The 21,547-nt window shown below is 47.4% G+C and overlaps 6 protein-coding genes across 6 annotated transcripts; 1 reads left to right on the forward strand and 5 right to left on the reverse strand.

The window, feature by feature from the left end:
- Nucleotides 1-2,771: 2,771 nt before the first annotated feature.
- Nucleotides 2,772-3,477, reverse strand: EPUS_04040 (uncharacterized protein; the record flags this gene model as incomplete). Its single annotated transcript, XM_007802654.1, has 2 exons — nt 2,772-3,382; nt 3,435-3,477. 2 exons carry the CDS (start codon nt 3,475-3,477, stop codon nt 2,772-2,774), a joined length of 654 nt encoding a protein of 217 aa, XP_007800845.1.
- A 3,849-nt stretch (nt 3,478-7,326) lies between these two features.
- On the reverse strand, nt 7,327-8,957 carry EPUS_04041 (uncharacterized protein; the record flags this gene model as incomplete). Its single annotated transcript, XM_007802655.1, has 4 exons — nt 7,327-7,599; nt 7,661-8,152; nt 8,202-8,299; nt 8,357-8,957. 4 exons carry the CDS (start codon nt 8,955-8,957, stop codon nt 7,327-7,329), a joined length of 1,464 nt encoding a protein of 487 aa, XP_007800846.1.
- Nucleotides 8,958-9,506: 549 nt separating this feature from the next.
- On the forward strand, nt 9,507-10,677 carry EPUS_04042 (uncharacterized protein; the record flags this gene model as incomplete). The annotated part of the gene is made up of 3 exons (XM_007802656.1): nt 9,507-9,929; nt 10,009-10,107; nt 10,156-10,677. 3 exons carry the CDS (start codon nt 9,507-9,509, stop codon nt 10,675-10,677), a joined length of 1,044 nt encoding a protein of 347 aa, XP_007800847.1.
- Nucleotides 10,678-12,047: 1,370 nt separating this feature from the next.
- On the reverse strand, nt 12,048-12,829 carry EPUS_04043 (uncharacterized protein; the record flags this gene model as incomplete). Its single annotated transcript, XM_007802657.1, has 2 exons — nt 12,048-12,461; nt 12,752-12,829. The coding sequence occupies 2 exons, from the start codon at nt 12,827-12,829 to the stop codon at nt 12,048-12,050; spliced, it is 492 nt and encodes a 163-aa protein (XP_007800848.1).
- A 467-nt stretch (nt 12,830-13,296) lies between these two features.
- On the reverse strand, nt 13,297-18,829 carry EPUS_04044 (uncharacterized protein; the record flags this gene model as incomplete). Its single annotated transcript, XM_007802658.1, has 11 exons — nt 13,297-13,512; nt 13,557-14,019; nt 14,073-14,357; nt 14,414-14,781; nt 14,902-15,060; nt 16,590-17,252; nt 17,299-17,469; nt 17,602-18,216; nt 18,261-18,347; nt 18,392-18,534; nt 18,580-18,829. 11 exons carry the CDS (start codon nt 18,827-18,829, stop codon nt 13,297-13,299), a joined length of 3,420 nt encoding a protein of 1,139 aa, XP_007800849.1.
- A 1,209-nt stretch (nt 18,830-20,038) lies between these two features.
- On the reverse strand, nt 20,039-21,458 carry EPUS_04045 (uncharacterized protein; the record flags this gene model as incomplete). Its single annotated transcript, XM_007802659.1, has 4 exons — nt 20,039-20,214; nt 20,263-20,356; nt 20,402-21,274; nt 21,330-21,458. The coding sequence occupies 4 exons, from the start codon at nt 21,456-21,458 to the stop codon at nt 20,039-20,041; spliced, it is 1,272 nt and encodes a 423-aa protein (XP_007800850.1).
- Nucleotides 21,459-21,547: the final 89 nt, after the last annotated feature.

Here is a 21,547-nt window from a genome sequence, read left to right on the forward strand (position 1 = left end):
AAAGGAACTATAATAGACTTAGACAAGACTAAATCTTAAATTATAACATAATAATTAGAAGTAATCAGGATAAGCATTTATAAGTAATAATCAAAGGTGATTAAGGTAAGCACTTATAAGTAATAATTAAAGGTAATTAGAATAATTAACTCTAAGTACAAATCTTCTACTTTATATAAGCACGCTTATTCCCTAGATAGTTTTATAGTCTTTATAATTAACTTATATTATTAGCTTATATCTAAGTTAAAGACATCTTAGTATTATTTACTATACTTTTTATTTTACTTAATCAATCCTTTAGACTTAGCTTCTAGTTAAGACTTATCTTAACTAGTTAAGCCTTAACAAATATTAATAAGTAAACAACTATAAAAAGTAAATTATTAATAAAGCTAAGCAGATTAACTTTAAAATAAAAATTAAATATACTTATAATAACCTTAAAGGTCTATAAAAACTTGCTAAATAAGCAAGAACTAATAGCTATTACCTATATAATTCCCTTAAGTTTATATTATTAGTAACCTAGGGCATTATAATATATATCTTTAATAACTAGGTTAAGATGTTTAAAGCTGTCTTCTTCCTATTATTATTAGAGGCACTACTTAATAATATTAAAGACGTAGTATATCTATAGGCATATTATTGCCTTATAGCTATTACTAAAGAGGAGGTATAAAACGCTATTTAGCATATAAGGGCGGACAGAGCCCTAGGCCCTAATGAGATCCCTAACAGGATCCCTTTAGGCCTGCGTTAACTAGCTCACACCTATGCTTACTCACTTATTCTCCGCTTACACATTTCTAGGATATTACCCTTATGCTTTTTAATAGGCCTATATACTAGCTCTAAGAAAACCTAAATTTTAACAAATAAAATATTCCTCTTTAAACCTATCTATCAAATCTTCTTATCCTACTGTTGTATCATCTCAGATCGTTCCTCTCTTATATCCATGTCGCCTTTTCCTTCTATCCGCTACCTAGAACCTCCCAAATCTCTTTGTGTGATAACAAGGTCGGGTGGATAGGTCAAAAGAATCCCGCTAGCCTCTGATAAAAACCGGTCGGAAACTGACATCTCTCGGACCTCTTCGTCGACCATCCCGCCTCGCGGGCGCCCTCCATCCAGAACAGATTGATTAGAGGAGATTACATCCAAAACATTGCGAGAACCGTTCAATCTGGATCGTACGACAAATCATTTGAACTCTTTCCCAGTATGCCACTTGGTCAGATGCTCAACACTCGGAGATAGGGCCTCTTGGCTCTCCTGCTAAACAGAAGCTTCGCGGCCGACACCACATACAGGTGGACCTCCTCGTCGGCCGCAATCTCATACCAGGACAGTAAAGAAGAGCAAAACAATCAACAGCCGGTATTCGCTGGTGGTCACCCACCCAACTACTAACCGGCCGGCATATGGATTAAGTACGGCTGTGCGAACGGGAAGCCCTGCATTCCATGTCCTGTGGTCGATTGTGGAAGCATGATGCTATAAAACAATAACTCTAAACTTTAGTCCGAAAGCCTGGCATTTAAGGACCAAGGCTTAGTTGCAAGACTTAGCCCCTATATGAAGTCCCTACTATGTGTTGATGGCAAGCTTCGAGGACCTGCAATGCGGTCGTGGTCAAACTGAGTATATTGTGTAACTTAGGTTTCAACTTAACAGATGTCATGCTTTACATTGCAGACGATTGAACCCCAGATCTTAGCAAATGCCAAATGGACGCTGAATTTCATTTGGTGCTATAGTACCTTAACTGCTGTCAAGAATGGAAGAAGGCATGCTTATTCCCTAAACTTCAGTGCTGGGGAAAATTCAAAGAGAGAATGTGGAGCGCCGTCAGCTCAAAGCTGTGGGGCCTTGGCGCTGAGGTGCCGCATTCTACCCGAGATTTTTTTTAGATGCTTCCCAGCAAGAGACAATCCCAACACCCTGCAGATGCGCACAAAGTGTCCATTCCATGGGGGTTGTCATAACTAAAGAGTAATCTCGGGGCTGGGTTTTATACTGGTAACAAGAATGCAAACTCACCAAATTTACTGTGCCAGGAAGCCGTTCTTACTAATCCAAACTTCTAACATTGAGCCTTCGGGCTGGTGTAGGCCAAGGCGCGACTGCGTGTAGTGCGGGAGCAATCTCATCCGAACTTTGTACTCTGGACTTCTACCAACTAGTCATCATTATAACACCATGATTAGAGTCGCTTAAGCTGATAGTGCTTCACACCGTTCACAAACGTTTTTCGCATATTTCTGTCTCCAAAAAGATGTGTAACAAGCTCTTAAGCAAGCTGAGACACGCCCATTTAGGTGCATTTGCTCGTGGTGTAAGAGGCAGGCAACGAAACGGTGATTGAGCTTCCAATTGTTCCGTCTTTGAAGGCTGCTGCTCAGGGTATTTGGTGCATTGACCAGGAATAATGCACTTGCGTTACATCTGGGAAGACCTCCCTATGAAGAACTGAACCCGTGAAAGAAGGCTGAAACATACATGGAGCGCATGGTAAGCTTTATATTGAGGGTTTTAAACCCAAAGATTTGCTAGCCACTCTCCGTCATATCGTGTAATCCTGCACCCTCCCCTTGTAGCCTACTATTACAGGCTCCCCTACTAAACCTCCTGCCACTAGTCAGTCCCCCTTCTCTGACCCTTACTTCCTACCAATCCTCATCATCTGAATGAACGTGACCTGCTTCTTTGCACGATGTCACCTGCTTATAAAGCTTTCTGTCCTCCTCTTTCAATTGTGGGGGCTAGATGTAGAATGTTGGCCCGACTCGCCTGGCTGCACGCTTCTTCAACCTGTTGCTGGTTCTACGCGGAGGAGGCTGTGCTCTTGCTGTGTCCTCGTCCTCCTTGTCATCTCCATCAATGTCCATTTGATCTACCACACCTCCTCTCCTCCTTCGGGGGGTGCTGGGCTGCAAGAGGCTTTTGCGGCTAGCTTTAGGTAGATTTTGACTGGGTTCTTGTATGCTTGACCGCTTCCGCTTCTGTGGCGAAGGTGACTGCGATGGTTGCGCTGCAAAAGTGACCTTCCGAGCTTTCTTGGGGACTGCAGGTTTCGGCAAAATTGTGGAATGGGGCAACGATGAGCTTGAAATCCCACGCGACTGTGTATTCACGGCTTCCAAGTTTTGTGAAGCAGCTGCGGCCTGTTCTGGCCGATGGTCTTCAAGTGACATCCGCCACATGCCCAGACTATCAGGCAGAGGATTCCATGCAGCGAGGTCTCCTATGGCTTGCTGGAAACGTTCGGGGCTTACGGTGGACCTTTCCTTTCTTGGTAAGACGTGTGGTGCAGGTATCTCGCCCCGGTTTTGCCTTTCCGCATCTATCACCCAGTCTGGTGGTGCACTGATCACTTCATCACGATTGTAAGTAGTTGGATGATCTTCCCGGGAAAGGTAGCTAACCTCGTGGCGTTGCCCATTGAGAGTATTTATAGGAGCCCTCCATAATCTTGGTCTTCAACGCAGCTCAAAGATGTCCTAGGCGGATCTAGGGTTTAGTGTCAGAAACTTTTTAGCTTGGATGGGCTCTAGAGGCTTACCTCAAGTATGGCTTGCAACCAATTGTGCGGGGAGGGAGAGGAACCTTGTCGATCGGAAGGATCGGGATGAATGTGCTAAGCGGACCGAGGATTTTGGAAATATAGATGCTGGACGCAGACGAAGGAACTGGAGGAGTAGAAGAGGGTAGAGGCTGGTCTGGCTATACACCAGAACCAGTTATAAAGCGGTTCACGAGCGAGATGGTTGTTGCCAATCCGATAACTGGCCTGGGTATACCCCAGGGCCAGTACACAACTTGGTAATGATACAAGCAGCGCCGGAGGTCGAGATTCATCCAGCTCGTGATACGTGGTGATTCTTGTCTGAGTGCCTGGAGAAGTTTTTCAGTTCTGGAGAGAACACTATGAGCTGAGTCTTGGCACAAATTCGCAAATATTCTCCTCAATATCCCGGCTTCATCGGTCTCCCCTTCTTCTTCTCCTTTTTCTTCAATTTGGGTACAGGTGGTGGAGTATATCCACCCCTGTTTGTCTGGTACGGTCTTTGATCGCGCTTTTACAAGTCTTGCACAGGCAGTGGTGTATAGCCACTCCTGTTGACACCGAACTTAGCAGTCATCTCTCTCAAGCTTGATACAGCGAAAATATTTTCGAACAGTCTCTCCTGCGTCAAGTCTCATTCGAATGAAGTATTCTTCCACGACACGTCAAACTACCCCTTTAACCCATCAATAAAAGCCTTCATCTCAAGAGCATCCATCCCTCCATAAAGCTTCCTAGTATCACCACATTCTCTGCCTTCGCAAACCTTTCTTGTAAGTGTTTCTGATTGCCATCTTAACTTTGAAGAGTTGCTGACATGTTTGGTCAAAAAGAATATCATGCAACATGGCTCCAGGAAAGAACAACAAGGTGTCAGAACCGCAAGGTCGCCCTACAAACAGTGGCCTACAACCATTCAAGGGTATTGTTCTGCCCCCTTCAAAAACGGCCAATGTATTACAAGATCGGGCCAGTAACTGGAACTTCGAGCACTGCAAATACGAAGCTCCCTTGAAGATGCTGCTTGTTCGTCAACACGGAACCCTCGCAGCTCTCTTTGATAGTCAGGCTGCAAGCCACCATCCTGAGGGCAGCAATGTCCAAGGTGGCAATGTCTAAGGTGGCAATTTCCAAGGTGGCAATGTCCAAGGTGGCAATGTCCAAGGTGGCAATGTCCAAGGTGGCAATGTCCGAGGCAATGTCCAAGGAGGCAAGAAAAAAAAGAGCAAAGGGAAAGGGAAAGGAAAAGCAAAGGCTTCAGAACCCCAAGCTTTCATAAGAACCGAAACCCGTGGATTCAGGAATTACCCTGACGTACTTGTAATCTCATTCAAGAATGAGAATAACGAGCCTATAGAGCTCATCAATCTTCCTATGGCTGGTTGCACGCTTAGTATCAAAATGAACCGAACCAGCTATATAATTGATATAACCTCAAAAACCGGCACTAAGATTCAGGATCAATGGGTTTTTGAACTCAATTCTCTACAGAAAAGGAGGCAAAGCAGTGTAAGGAAGTGTGGTCACACCTTGCGCGGAGCTTCACGGTGAGTGTTCCTCTTTCTCACCCTCGCAACTCTTTTGTATATCGCTTCCTAGTGACCTTTCCCGAGTATTAGACTAACTAAATTTGTGTCTACAGACCATGTCACCTGCTATAGTGAGGTATGTCAATCTACCACGCCATCCCACAGCTGTGGCAGTAGAAGAGACAGGTTCCGGTAGACAGGTCTCGTTTCCGCCTGTTGATGTCCTTATTCCTAGCTTTAGGAGCCTATAGCTAACTCGTCATGTCGCTGATCCTTATTTCCAAGATTTGGTGAAAGGCGTGTTGGGTGGTCCATTCCTAGGAGATCCGGAGCTTAGACAACAGGAAGAGAAAACTCCGGAAGTGGGGGGAAGTGTTCATGGTGGCGATGTTGGTGGTGATGGTAATGATGTTGACAATAGTAGAGAAGGTCCGAGCGGGCAAGGTGTGAATATTACATCTACAGATGTACATAGAGCTGAGAGAGGCAAAAAAAGTGGCCAAAGATCAGTGAAGAAGACTGCAAAAGCAGCGGAAAAAGCAGCCGCCAGGCAGAGACGCAGGCAAGAGTATAGAACCAACCCTGCTGGAGTCGAACTTCGACGGAGCCGGCGGCTTGCTGCAAAGCCCGATATTGACTACGGGGCATTGGGAAGTCTACCCTCATAGTCTTTTGCTGAATATGAAAACTTCTTCTATAAAGAAATCGCTTATGTTGCTCTCTTTTGATCTCAGCCACCTTCGAGGATATCATCCAATGACTTCAATAGGTAAATATGTTCCAACTGGCACCATGTTACTGCACCATTCAATCTCGTTCGAACGTACGGCCTATGCCGGCGTGGATCGGTGGGTCGGCCAAAGATTTTTCTTCCCTATCGCTGCGACGAATTGTTACCTAGACACCGAATACATCGTTCTGAATATACCGTCCAGACACATTCCGAGTAAGACCGAGCATATGAACTGGGAGGTTAGGAGCGAGCAGACACAGACAGGTTTAGACGTACAAGGTTGGAGAAACACAAGGAAAACATTTGTGCGGGATTTAGACTACACCGTTGTGCACCGGCTTCCTGCTTTAGAACTTGGGAGCCACAGGTGCTTCATTTAGCAACTGATCAAAAATGCACAGCAAAAACATGGCATTTGGGTGGGACAAATTATAAATAATCCAGAATTCGAACGGCTCTAGGTCAGGGGGCAGCGCTCAAATACACCTGACCTCACTCACGATTTTGCTACATGTGTTTGAATCATCATCTTTTTACTCGACTCCCTCTCGACGTTATTTACTCCGAGTAATGTTCTTGGCATTAAAACACTGATGCTGGTCAATGTGTGTCGTTTCCTTTGCTCGTTCCTCGTCTCCTCAGTAGTAGTATCTCGATGTAAGCAGTTGGCCTGATTCGCTTCATTACTACATCCTCTCGTGGAGTGCGAGCACGGACTGGTGCGGCTCACTTTAGGGGCAAGGGGAAGGCATCTCAAAGCTGGATCGCGCTCTCGATACAGAAAAGACAATGTCAACATTACCAAGCGTGCTGAGAGCTTAGAGAGTGATGCCGGACATTAGCTGTAGATAGGACACGATGATGCTCCTTCCGGGGTGTCAACTCTTACTATGCACAGCGTGATAGCTCCATGTGAATATGAATACTAGAAATATGATGATGTGAGAGCTAAAGCTAGGAAGACATTGTTGAGCACCCCTGGTTCATACTTGGAAAGAGCAACAAATGTCTGATGGAAATATTTGAGAGGATGCATCAAATTCAGAAGAACTAGACCACTGAATTGTGTCAACCTGCTGTGCAGAGTACGTAGAGAAGCAAGTTAATTGATATCTAGGGGGGTAGAGAGCGTAAAACTAAGTACAATTGGCTGTGCTGTACAGCGAAATTAGAAGTGAAATTGCGGTATAAATTAACTAATCAAAAGCAGGAAATTCGCAGAGATTACGCATATGAAACGCGGCCAATAGACCCTCTCAGAAGATCAACACGAATTGACACAAGCTCCATACCACGAAGATGAGCCTGTAACGAGTGGCGCCTATAAGCGGTGCAGGTGGGAACCTGGCCTAGCGTTTATTGAATAAATTATTATTTAGCTACTACTCTAATTCGCACTGTTAAAGCACCTTATCTAGCCTCGTAGTACCTTGCATTAATGAAAAATGACCAGACATTACATACAATCTCGCTAGACTTCGTCACTCACTTTACGCATCCGGAAGTTCCCTTAGTAGGTCAAGCTGATCTTCATCCACCAAATCCGCCATTGAATAGCCACCTGTTTCGAGTCTCTCCGAGCTTGGCACAGTATTTGAAGTGCTGCGTTCATTGTTCGGTCTTTGAGTTTCAGGCCCCATTTTTGTCAATCTTGAACTCCTGATGTCGCCCACTGATCGATTCAAACGCAGTGCCACCTGTTGTGCGATGTACCATTGCAAGCCGACACTATAGATCGATTGCAAGAGGCTGAGACGAAATTTCTTTCCAAGAGGTCAGTTACATAGTCAGATACAATGGGAATTTGTGTCAATTGGTACGTACTCCGTGTTTGGATCGCTGCATCTCCAATACTTCCTCTGCCACCGCCGGCTCGCTTTCCAGCATTCCGAATTTTCGTCGATGCTTCATCAAGTCTTTGTCCTGCTTCTTGTTGATTTGGCAGCCCTTCCCTTTGGTAATGAAGTTCTTCGTTGTCTCCTGTCGCTTCGTTAACCATCTGAGCCTTACTTGCTCCTTCTCTTCTTCCGTCCAATCCAGATGGTTCTGCGCTTGGTCTTCGATGTAAAAGCGTGAGCCGGCCTCGGCTACTAGGTCAAGGTCTTTGGTCGTAGGGCCGACCCATTCCAACTGACGGCATGTTTGCGTCTGCGAGAGAAAAGCCATGTTGCGTGACCCGTACTTCAAGTTGAAGAATATCTGAAAGCCTTGAAAGTCGTGGTCCGAGACGTACAGAAATGGCACGTGAGCTAGTGCTGGGTGCTTGCTCAGGAGGCAGAGGCATTCGGGAGTGGGTATGTCACCGAACCCGCCCGTCTGTCCTTTGTCAATAGCCGTTCTAGCTGCAAACAGAAAAGAGACGTACGAGAACGAAGATCACCTCATCCATTCCCCTGTTCAATACCTTGTAGCTCAACAGAACTTTCTGCAAATTCCGGTGCTCTGCCACGACCACAGCATCAACTGACCCGCGTTTCATGGACACGTTGAGGATCAAAGAGGGAATTTCACTCTAGTTACTGCTGACCCTGAACACTTCGGATAACCGAAATTCTTTCCCGGGGTCAGGCTCATTTCGCAGTGTCAGCCATTGCAATATGTCGGAAACCACTACCAGCTTGAGATCCATCTTTCTGGGAGTCATGATCTTTCCACCCGCTGCCGCTATGCTCCCCAAGGCAGCTGGATGTATACCGATAGTTAACGCCAAGTCGATCAAGATCTTGCGAGCATTTCGCTGCGGAAAGTTGTGCCGAGAGACTTTGTATCCGGTAAGTCTTTGTAACTCGCTGGTGAAGTTGCTAAGCCGGATGACTGTATCTTCTAGCACCAAGAACCATTTCGCCCAGTATGTCTTGTCTCTCTTGGCCGTCCAACCACGACTGTGCACCTTGTCATATCGTACGAACATCAAGTCTTGCCCATGCTCATCGGGTATCCCATCCCTGTTCATTCGCAGCAGCTTCTGAACCCCTTCCGCCCTCGAGTCCGACAGCATCGTATTGACTTTGCTTGATGTTACATCGCCAGCGGTGACGAATAGAGTGTATAGCTTGAACAGCATCGTCTCCACATCTGGTGCCACTCGCCAGTCGAATTGTACGGTGGAGATATCTGCCATTCCGGCTTCGGCTTGCAGGGTACAGAGATTGGCGGGTCTAAGGTCTTGACTACCCAACGTCTGAATCTTGGTGATGTTCAAGAGTCCTCAAACAGGTGTCACTAGCGGTACTCAAGTCGTCTTAAGAGAAAGGAATGGTCAGGTATAATGGCCTTGCGGTAGTCGACGTAATCGATCTACACGAGCAAGAGACGATAGTTGTCAATCACACGCCGGAAAATTTTTGCCTGCGGTTGCAAGTGGCAAAAGGATGGTGTTGGAGTGTGCGGTATCCCTATACTGTATGAGGAAGGCACTCCCTTCAACCACCACAAGCGCGACAAAAGTATTGCAACGATAAAAATGTGCAAACCCCCTTTCTCCTGTCTCATTATTTTTGTTTCATTTCTTCTGTCTTGGTGTTCCTTCCGCTATATCACTGAAACTCAACTTTAGCCAATTATTCCATTGCTCATCTTCACACCTTCCTCCTTCTCTTTGTACTGGGTAGTTCGAGTAGCTCGAGTAGCTCGGAATTGATCTCTGAATCCAAGCATTTACTTCCTCGAAATGGGCGGTCGCAAAGGGGGGAGGCAGCGTAACGGCAGGCCTATAGACCCTGTTGCACCTGGCATCAATGCTCGTCCTCAGCAAAGGCATGCAACGACAAATGTTAACCGCAGCGGCGTTCCTTCCGAGCATCGATGTCCACTTTCTTCGCTCTACGCTTCTTTTACCGACCCCAATTCCGACACTGGAGCTACAAAGCCTAAGGTTGTCTATGAAAAGCTTTCAATGCCCGGTTCATCGATGAGCTTGATTGTCCGCAAACTGGGACGACGGATGGACCTTGATTTTGCTTTGGTCGAAGGAACAAATGATCTTCAGGCTGAATCGATGTTCGAGTCCGTGGTCAAGATACGCGTCATGCTACCTGACGATCGATACACGATTTCATTCCGCGTCTATCAACCCAGACTCACGATGGAGATTGTACGTTGGCCAAAGGTAGAAGACGACGAGGTTAGCAAGGAAAATAAGAGATCAACACCACCACACTTACAGCTTGTAGCTCAGATACTCTCGTTACCGGTTTCGTTTCGATCACTACACAAGATATGCCTATCGAGACGGCAAACCAGTCTGGAACATGATATTGACATATCTCAGAGTAAGACGTGCTTCTATTTCATTCTACTACATCCTTAACAAAGTACAGGCGTCCGACTCCACCGAGGTTGCATTCGCAAACGTTCCACGTCCAGTGTTGACGACGGCTACGATGACTCTTTCACAGCAAGTCATGGCGAACACAGAAGAGGCTGAAGGTGGGAATAACTCTCAAGACGATAATCAAGAGAATCAGGATGCGAGGATACCGCCTACACGGTTACGGAAATCAACGATATGGGAAAGAGCTCAAAAGCCCAGACCTGACGAGGAAGACGACGATACTATTGTGGTGGGACAGCAACCTGTCGAGCAAACTCTCATCGATGAACAGATCAGATACATGACCGAAGGGGCGCAACAGTTTCAACTGGACGAACTTCAATACCTTGAGTTACCAGTTGCGGCAAAGGTGTCGAAGCACCCATGGGCGTTGATAGGGCACTGGCAAGATCCCGAGGTGTTAAAGCTGATTCGAGATTTCATGGGTGATCGCGAGGTGTCGGAATTCGATGAAGATTTGCCAGGAGAGTCTGACGATGAAGCTCGAATCGAGGATCTGGATGTTTGAGGTTCTTAGTGTCAACCGGAAGGAATCTCTTGTTATATCAAGTCCTACAGTTCTCTATACTGATTGAGGCAGAGGTGCGAGCGATGGATGTTCAGTACAGCTGCTTTAACCTTGCGAAGCATTTTGTTCTTGTACCTTGACCAACACTGCTCAGCCAGGTGGACTGACTTCTGTCGCGAAATGACGATTGCAGCGCAAAGTGGCTCCGACTTCCTGTTCTCATCGCTAGCTATCCCCCTTTGTAACTCTTCTTTGCACATATGTACGCAACCGGCGCTGGCAAGTCCGACAATGTTCGGATAACCATCCGATCCTCCTCTTCCAAAGAAATATACTAGTCTCACCTACGCAGTCAGTGAGCCCCCCCTTCCCCGTCTCTATCGGTACCGAGATCCACGATGTCACCTCATCAACGTCTTACATTGTGACACAACCCCTACCTACTCTACATCCCTTGACCATTGCACTATGGTACAATCCGCATATGTGTGTCGGGTCGTCGCTCTTGCCTCATCCACTATGTCGTTGCATTGAACAACTGCATCCCAGGTCCTATTGCACATCCCTTGCTTGGTGTTACTTTCCTTGTCAAGCCCAGATGACTGTACAGCTTTCGCCCATTCTACTTTCCCCTATCGTCCGAGCGTTCCCGTCCCTTCTACTCATTCCATGTCCTCTGATGACTCAACAAACACTGCCCACACCATTGGCCACCCCGAGCCAGTCGGCACGGACAGTATACTTCGCTATCCACTCTGAGAGTCGTACCTACAGGCTGTCAATCACGTGCAAGGTGGACAGGATTACTTCTCATTCGATCTATCCATCCCTACAACTTCGATGGCTCCGTGGCATGCGATGGTCTCCTTCATACCTTTGAAAGCTTTGAACCTTCGACTAACTTCTGTCACTCAGGTGGAGCTACTTTTTGTTCCAGAGTCTAGGCTTCACTGTCCGCGTGCCACAGACTTTCTAAATCTTCTTCAGCCCAGCTCACGAGGCCGTAGATCACGTATGAACCTCACATGTGAACGTCCCGCCGCTTTTGCCACGCAGCTGCTTCATGGCTTCAGATCTATTGAGGAACTCTGAGCTGTTGAATGCCTTCGACCGGCCACCTATGCTAGTTATTTTTGGGGGGGGGGAGGGGTTTGTCATTACCACTTGCTCTTTCTGGACTTTCCACTTCCAGGCTTGCAGTCGGTATGTGAGTCTCAAGCAAGGCGGTAACAAGTCAAAGTCCGTCGCTCCTTCTTGGTGGCGGCATCTTTTCGTCCTTGCAAAACCACCAATTTAACCTCCCAATCCTGCCGCACATTACATCATCACTGCCCAAACCACCCACTGTCCTTCCTCCTAAGTTCCAATATTCACATCGCGTTCAGACTCATATCCGACGCCAACTGCTGTAGGTGACGGTCTCTTGCCATCTCAAGCCAATCCTCACACCCCTCAATCTCAAAATCCAGGTCGCATAAGTCACGGCGAACCGTTTCTAGAGCATATTCGAAACTCATGCCACCAAGTGCCTTGTACGTATCCACAAGTTCTTTTGCGGACTTCTCCGCCAGTGTCGGAAACCGCTCACGTAGGTTGTAAATCTGGCATGTCTTCTCTGGAGTGCTCTCAAAGAAATACTTCAGTCTTGCTACGTGGTGTTGGCATTTGGGCTTAATGATGGGTGATCGACTCACCTGCTTCCTGGGGGTAGGCTCATACTTCAACGCGATACCCGCTTCGACCAGCTGTAGTTTGCCGATCTTCCTGGAGATTTCGTTGCAGCTCTGACCAAGATCGTATGAATGTTGCCCGTGTCAGCGGAAGACGGAGTTCTCCGACCACCGCAACTGTTCGCCACGCGCTATCACTCAGAAACGCATACACTCACAAATGCTGCAGTTAGCATTGCAACGCTGATTTATGATCTCCTTCTAGGTGATTCTATAGCTTGCCTCTTCTATGCGTATATATAGCGGTCATCCTACTCCTCAGGAGTTGAGATAGCAAGTCAATCAATCCATTCCATCTACTTTCTCTTGCTTACTAATCTAATCTGCACTGCTTCATGGCATACTTCTAACAGCCCGGTGCCCGAAAGCACCGCTACGTCTTTATTATAGTTCTCGTAGCGCTGGGAGAGGGAGACCAGCATGTTGTGCATATTACCTATGATTCTGACCTTGAGCCTCAAATTTTTTTCATATGGAAAGTAGTTAACTATGGTTTTACCCAAGGGTCGATGTTGTGGAGCAAGTGGAGCTACTAGTAAATAGTCGAGGGAGACGATCTAGATATCCAAATTATATAAAGACTTTGATATTCACTAAATAGCTTTCGAAACCAGCTACTGGGGTAATATTCAATCGTAATTTTCATTGAAGCAGTAGTACACATTTGAAAGCTGTGCCGCATCACAGATATGCTTACTGTGGAAATTCCTTCGATGCTCCTCTGTCACTCAGGCCCAGATTTGACCTCACCACCAGTCCTCCTTACTACCTTGCCGAACCCCTTTCGTAACAACACAAGCCACTACGTCGGAGTAGCACACCTACCGCTGTTACATCGATCCTGCACAATCCAGCTTCTTAAGCTTTGCCCATGTCACGTAGCTCATCATCAATTTGGATCCCATTTTCGAGTGTTCGGTAGAGGTCGGCCACCCGATGACTCACTGTTCGTGGTTTGTTCAATCAAAGCAGCTTCAAGCTCTGCCTTTGTGACAAGCCCATAATGTATCGCATGAGAGCGCTTTTGCGTCCACGTCTTCAATATGACTGCATCGCGGTCCGAATGCGCACACGGCACGTACTTCGTCTTGCCACGTACATCGGCCTGTGGGTCAGCTACGTGTTGTCAGGATATTCGGACTCATTTACCTTCTTGAAATGCTCCCAACCCTGTAGCGCATATACACGTTCTTTATGTAGCTTCATGAGAGCATCGATGATATCTGAACCTGTCATTCGTGCTGAACAGATCGAAAGCTCTTCAACATCCTTCTCAGACAATGTGTGATGGATGCGTAGTCGCTTCAAAACGCTGCCCAGCAGCTGCTCCCGGCCATGTTGATCAGGAACGCCTACATGAAGCTTCTTGGCAAATCGGTGACCGAGTCCTGCGGTATTCACAATCCTCCAGGGACAATCTGTTGTGCCAATGACCATAACCTGGCTCCTACTATGATTGAGCTTTCCAAGTTGTATTTTGAAGGAGCTTAGACGTCTTCGTTCGAATCCCTGCTCGGTACCACGTGTCGAACAGATCAACCTGTCCACCTCGTCGATGAAAACTATACTTGGTTGGCAGCGTGTCGCCTCTTCGAACAAGGCCAAGAGAAATCTAGTAGAGGTTAGCGTAGATAGGTGGTGCCTAGACAACTTCACATTGCTTACTTCTCCATCATACCGACACGTTGGTCGAGAACCGCTGAGAAATTGACTTGGAAAAAAGGTAGTTGGCTCCATTTCGCAAAGCTGAAGGCCAGCTGGGTCTTGCCAGTACCTTCGGGACCGTACAGCAACACGTTGTCGATGCTAAATTCGTATTCCTCGGCGAAGGGAAGATAGTTTTTGATCCAGCCTATCTTGACGAAGAGGGTTTTTTTGACGTCATCAACGCCAGTTAATTGATCGAGATCGAGAACAGTCATATCGTCCTTGAGCTCTCTCCGAGTGGCCCTTGCTATATCTCTTGCTTCTTGCATGTCCTTGCTCTCGTACGCATACGTACTAACAGTATTACTCCCTCCACCGTGACTGCGCTTTCTCCTTGACTTGCGCCAATGGACTGCGGACTAATCATGATCGTGCCTTCAGATCTTTTCATTATCTGAAGCACTTGGTCGAGCTGTTCACGGAAGTCGTCGATGTTGCTGAGCTGCGAACCATAACTCCTAGTAGTAGTGAGTAATAGCCTGTAGTCGGATTCGCGTTTTGCGGCAGTAAGTAAGAGTTCGGCGTCTTCGACGTCGGCGGCTTGGCGTCGGACGTATTGAAAGGTAACGATTGCTCGGACAACATATTCACACGAGGGCATTTTAATGCATTTGCCTACGTTCTGGGCTCGGAAACTGCTGGCAAACGCAGGGCTGTATCCTCGAACCTAAACTCGTAGTTAGCACAGCGGCGTTTCCCACATCAGGCGATTCTTGCCTCGGATGTCGACGCTGGTCGTCCAACTCGTCGTATTCGCCGTACTCTCCGTTAGTGGGCATACTCTTACAACATCGGCCGTCGTACTCGCTGTACTCTTTTCTTCGAGAGCGTATATTCGAAGGGGAGAATTGAGTATAGCGTCAAGAACCTCGAGTAGCGTTCCGACCGCATCTTCCTCGTTCTTGTCTCCGCCTTCCTCCCATCGGAACAGCCGGGAGTACGCGCACTGGTTGTGGTTAGCGAAGAGTGGAAATGATGGTGAAATAAAACATACTGCATCAATCTTTGGGCATTTGGTAAGAGGCAATGGGTTCGCTTGAAGCGTATTGAGAAGCAACCAGCGTCGGGTGAGGATAGCGAGCGCGCATCAGATGGGTCGACAATCAAGTAGCTTGGCCGTGGTTGCCTACCCCATAATATATATATATATACGCGAAGATGGATTTGGACAAATGAAGCAACGAAGGGGCGAGCGTCACCTGGTCAGGCTAAGTGGTGGAAGGCAGGAAGTGGTAAGCAGGCAGGGATGTAGTAAAGGTGAAAGCCGAAGGTTTGAAAGCATGAGAGCGGTGAAAGCTGGCTGATGATATTCTAAGAAGACAGAATTGAGTGGGTGGGAGCGCTTACTATATACAAATGGGCCGAGGCTGTTCCAGTGATTCAAGGGTCAAAGGCTTCCTTCAATGTTTTCTATCTTCAATCAATTTTGACTTGAATTTGTTGCTTGGCAGCACTAGCATCGCTCCAGCGGTATTGCATAGGGCCAGCGGTGAAGTGTAGTCCCTTCAGTAGCAAGTTTGGTGCTGGAGAAAGGTGAATAACGGTAACGGTGTTGTGAAGAGAGGTGACCTACGGTAAATGTGAATTGCCTTGTCTTCACCCGGAAGGCAGGAGGGAAGGTTGCGTACTTGAATTCTACTCCTACAGATGATTCGAATATGTTTTAGCAGCTCGCCTTGAGAGCCTAAATGAGCCTGCTCTTTTCCAGTGTTTGTTCCGATGAAGCCCAAAACCTTGTTCTCCCTCTTCCGTCAGATGAGCAATACGAGGATCGAAGGCTCCCGGGTGGATATTACGAGGGGCTCTGTGTGGTACAGAGGCCGTCATGCAGCAGCCACGGAAAATCAGAGGGGCTGGAATAGGGATATTGCCTGTCGTGGGAACAGGAAGCGGCCAGATAGGCTACCTCTCGTGGCCGGCTGCGTTCTGAAATCAGCCCAAACCCTACCATATCTTCGATGGGGATGATAGGATGGAATTACCTGAGGTTTGGACACTGAACGATGGTCAATTGCAGATGAATGCAGCACGTTCGACTTGAGTTGCCAGAATCGCCTTGTCAATGTATGATTTGACCGCAAAGCAATATTTGATTGTGTGGTGAGCGAAGGGTACCCAGGTTGAGTGAAACTGAGATTGCTTGCGGAAGGCGCAGCACAACCGCGCCGTGGTGTCAGTCTTAGAATTGACGTGCTATCGTCCGTAATCAAGTTCGAGTCAAATGAATTACTGCTAAAGTCGGAAACCATGTTGCCACTGAGCTCTCACTCGTTGAATTGCTGCGTGCCGATTGTGGTGTTGCAAAACGCACTGATTCACGCGGAGAATGAATTGAGCATGATCCTGATTTCAGGCGGAGGGTAAGTGCTCCACAGTCCCAATCGTTTGCGCTCTTCATTGATCCATGATTTGAAAGATAGCCATGTTCTTCACCATACACTTTCTTGAAGAGCTACAGCCTAGCTCAGGCCAGACTTCTTCAGGGTTGTCATGGCCGCGCATACCTGCGATGATCTCGGCTGCAGCTACGCAGGAGATCTCATCATGAGCACCAGAGCCTTGGCCTTGATCACTCGACGTAGGAGACTCGACATTCGCACTGGAAGTCGCTGAAGGCATGGAGAGTTCCGCAACGTGAAGGGTAGGCGCTTCTGTACTATCTCTATCGGCCGTCATTTGTTGAATTATATGGTTCTCAGACCCGCAGAATATGGCTTTAGGGACAGCCTGGACAACTTCTGGCGTCTTTGCCATTGATTGCATGTCTTTCGTGCAGACATCTGTCTCGAGGGCTGGTGGGGTCCTCATGTGCCTTGCAGCGCAGGTTTGTGTCGGGGCACGTTCTCGTGGCGGGGGTGCAACCTTCGTCTTCACATCATGACTTATATTTTTAGAGAAAGCATCTCCAGTGCGCAAGAACTCATCAATCCGTCCAGCATCAACTCCACATATTTCCAACAATGAACGCAAGCTGCTGTTTTCTTCCGACACCTTTCTAGCAGCAGCCTGAACTTCAGCCGTGGCTTTTACGCCAGCAACTTCGTAGTGTCGAAGACGTTGCTCAAGTTCTTGGATATAGTCTTTTCGGCGAGCACGAGACCGTCGTTGGTTTTCACGGTTGCGTAAGGCTGCCAATTTCTGCATGAGCGTCAGTGGATGAGGCAGAACGAAGGAATTGTATTACTTGAGCCTCCATAGGGACGAAATACCCCCGCGGGACAGTTGCACGTTGTTTGTGCTCGTGGATCTTCACATTGGAGGAATTTTCTCCGCTACTCCAAAACTGGCCTGTGCTCATCTGCTTACGGAAATATTCGGGATCCTTGGTAAACTTGATGAGTTTGGATTCCTGTTCCTTATATGTATAAAACCCAGCTTCAGAGATTACCTTCTAGCTTAATATCTGGATTATTGAAGCATTTAATCAACATGCGTTATCAGGTCTCTGTCAATCCTTCCACTGCCTTCTACCCGCATACCACTTTACCAAATACACCAATCCAACCAACACTGGTACTTCAATCAGCGGACCAACCGTCGTTGCCAACGCCTGATCACTATTTGGCCCAAAGGTAGCGACAGCAACCGCAATTGCCAATTCAAAATTATTGCTAGCGGCTGTGAAGCTTTGGGTCGCTGCAAGCTTGTAGCCAAATCCCAGTCTGTGAGTAACATAAAGAGTAAAGGCGAATATGATAGCGAAATAAAAGACCAATGGTGCGGCCACACGAACGACTGAGACGATCTGGCGAACGACTTGCCGACCTTGCGATGCGAAAAGGACCAGAATAGTGTAGAGCAGTCCAATCAAAGACCAAGGAGCAATCCACTTCAAGAAAGTGGTCTCATACCACCGAGCATTGATGAGACGTAGGCTGAATCGTGTGAGGATGGCTGCTGCTAAAGGAATTCCGAGGAATACGCCCACGCTTGTGGCGACGGTCGAGTACGATACGGCAATACCGCTTCCAGACCGGCTTATGATTCGGACAAACAGGATAGCGAGTGGCGCATACAACACCATTTGGATTACGGAATTGATGGCCACCAGGATAGCGCAGTACTCTTCGTCGCCTCCAGCAAGACCAGTCCAGATGAGGACCTGATTAATTCAGTACAAGCAAGAGACGGAGAGAAATTGCTTACCATAGCAATACAACGAGCCAGTCCGACAAAGATCAATCCTTCTCTAAGACCAGGCTCATCTGGGAGGAAAGCCCATGCTAGACCGAGCTATTCGGTCAGTCTTTACTTCTCCGATGCGGCGTCAGACTCACCATGAGGAGTGGAGCGACGAGCCAATTTATGACGATACTGAATCCAATTTGAACCCAAATAGCTCGTTCTCTAAAAACGTGATGAAGTGTTTCATATTTCACTTTGCAGAGGATGGGGTACATCATGACAAGAAGGCCGATCGCTGCAATGATTAGTGGAAACAAAAGACTCATACAAGGGAGCATACCAATAGGCACTGAGACGTTGACAAATTTCCCTTTCTGCAATGCTGGCCCAACACTTTCAACAAAGTTCCCAAGCAATATGCCGATGATTATGGCAAGCAAAATCCATACAACGAGAAGCCGGTCCAACCATCCGAGACTCTTATATACGGAATGTTTTGTACTGTCTTGGTGTTCGTCCGGTTTCTCAGGGTCGAGGCTTTGAGGCAGACTGTGTGGCATTGTCTGAGGGTCTCTTGTTGATGGCTTCATGTTGGTCAGTTCTGCTGCGACGGAGGCTTTCGTTCAGCGAGGCCGATAGCGGGTAAAAGATGGAATGTCTGGGTGCTGAGGTGAAGTGTTCACAGAGGACCATCGCCAACCCGGTGAGACGATTATGTACGCTATAGATTAGTTCGAAAAGTGGATTGCTGGCGTGGAGACATCTCGAGAAGATGGTAGAGTTTCGATCTGACCAATCAAATAAGTTGCGTGACAGAGCCAAGACTTCTAAGTTAGTACCTCGCACCTCTCGAACTTGTGTCTTCACCTGTGGTAAGGCCTTCGCGCCTTCGGAGCTATTTTATCTGAACTTTGATTTTAGATTTTCTAGCTCCCATCTACCACTCATAGGATCCACGCTTTGAGCTTACTACGTATAGCGCTCTCCTCCGTCTTGAACTCTGGCTCAATATCTTCTTTCCTGTACATTCGACCTGAAAATATCCAGCGTCATTATTTGTCCTTCTGGAAGTTTCCTAATCAGCAGATCTATCCCGCGGAGTCAGGATCAAAGTGATGACGACGGAGAATGCGCCCTGGTATGCAGCGTATCCGAAACCGAAGAATACTTCTCCAGACTCCATCTCACGCTCAGAGGTATTGGAGAGACTTGATCGTGGTGAACAGCCGGGTCGGGATTTTCTACTGGTTGACCTCCGAAGGAATGACCATGAGGTGAGATAAAATCGTCACACTGTTGAATTCTTCACATAACCCCTTGATCGTGTCGGCTAACACGTGAGGGGAAGGGAGGGACCATTCGTGGCTCGCTAAATCTGCCAGCTCAAAGCCTTTACCACAGCCTTCCAACGCTGTACAATCTCTGTGATGCTGGCAAGATCGACATCATCATCTGGTACTGCGGTACGCACCCTTCCTCCCAGAATTAGCGTCCGAGTAATGTTTCAAGGTTCTTCTCGTGGACGCGGTACAAGAGCCGCCGGTTGGTTTGATGAGATGATCAAGGAGAAGGGCCACAAGAGCATGAAAAGCGTTATCCTGTTGGAAGGAGTTTCTGGTTGGGCCGCTGCAGGAAAAGAGTATTCCGACATGATGGACGGCTATGAGAAAGAAGTATGGGAAAAGAAGTGATTGAACGCAGATGGCATTACTGTGTCAAAGCAAGCCTTACGCAACGACAGCCGATCTGGCAAAAGCTGTGGATGATTTACTTCAGACCCTCCTTTGGGCGTTGTCGAGTCATCTGGTAGACTGATTTCGTGCTGCGTCCGTACGAGATAGACTCTTTCTATGCCTTCGTAGTTCCCAGAGACAGAAACTTGCTAAAATATATGACAGGCCGGAAAAGATTTGAGGGTACAGATATTCTCGTTTCATGCCAGGCCTTCGCAATTGGAGAGCGATCGTTTCCGAGACTAGATTGGTCAACACTTGAACCAGGAATCTTGTTGATAATTACTCACAAGCGGTCGGAAGAACAGTCGTGAGCCAGGCCAGGGAGAGTAAAGAAGGCAATTCTTCAAGACCTGCCACTTCCACACAAAGTGGTCCGATGGTCTGGTGATAGTCAGGAAGATCACCTACCAGAACAGTACCACTTACAACCCAAAAGACGCCAAGAATAGCGCCACTGATGATAGCAAATACAACGGTGACGGCGAACGACTGAAAAGGTAGCCACAAGACAAAACAGCACAATCCACAAAGCAAGGTAAGAAGACCAGCAATCTCAATCCGTCCATAACGATCACTTATGGTTCCAATGACTGGCCGCCCCACGGCAGTCCCGAGGTTCAAGTATGCAGTGATTTGGACTGCCTGATCTCTAGACAATCCAATGGAGATAGCATAATCCGACAGGGAAAACAATAGTACAATGTAGCCAAACATACTGATGAATGCCCAAGTAAGCAATAGAAAGACTTCATACCGGCGCAGTAGCACAACATCAAAAGGGATTGACGCTGGCTGTACAACGCGATTTCGGCTCCTGATGAAGATGGTGGCAAGTGTATTGACAGTAACGGCCATTACGCCCACAAGCCGCAACGACCATGCCAGTCCCAAATTTTCGATCGTTGCACCAGTACTCAGAGAGAATATGAGGCCGCCAATGCCCGAACCAGCCGCACTAATTCCGTTGGCAAGGCTTCTTTTGGTAGAAAACCATTGGGATAGGATTGCGATACTTGGGATGTAGAGGAATCCTACCCCAAGACCCACCAAAACACCCTGAGAGAGGTAGAGCTGCCATATTCGCCACGAAAACGATGCAGAAGCGTAAGCAATGCCAAACATCAAAATTCCCAAAGACATTGGCAGATGAATCTCATAACGACGAACCAGTGCAGTAACTACAGGTGCTGCAAGCATAGCGACAGCAAAGTTTAGTCCTCCAATGAAGGCAAAGTCGATTGGCCTTGCCTCAGTAAAAGTTTCATTCGAAAGGTAGTGCGCAAGATAAACGCCATAAGACTGTTTTCATCAGTGTTCTGCTCCGCCAGTTAAACGTATGACATGAATGGTGTACCGAGACCACACCCCAAGTGAAGGCATTGATTGTGAAACAAGCTGCCACGCAGACCCAGCCATAGCCACCATCAGGCTCATTTGAATTATCCTGCAGACGATGCTCTAACGTCTGCATTCTCCTCGCCATCTGGCCGTGACTGTCATGTTGGTTATTGCAGAATGCTGACTCCAAACTGTCCACTCATGGCGAGAGGGCATCTGGATTTTGCCGAGGTA

The sequence above is a fragment of the Endocarpon pusillum genome (genome assembly GCF_000464535.1).
Source record: "Endocarpon pusillum Z07020 unplaced genomic scaffold scaffold176, whole genome shotgun sequence".
NCBI lineage: Eukaryota > Fungi > Ascomycota > Eurotiomycetes > Verrucariales > Verrucariaceae > Endocarpon > Endocarpon pusillum.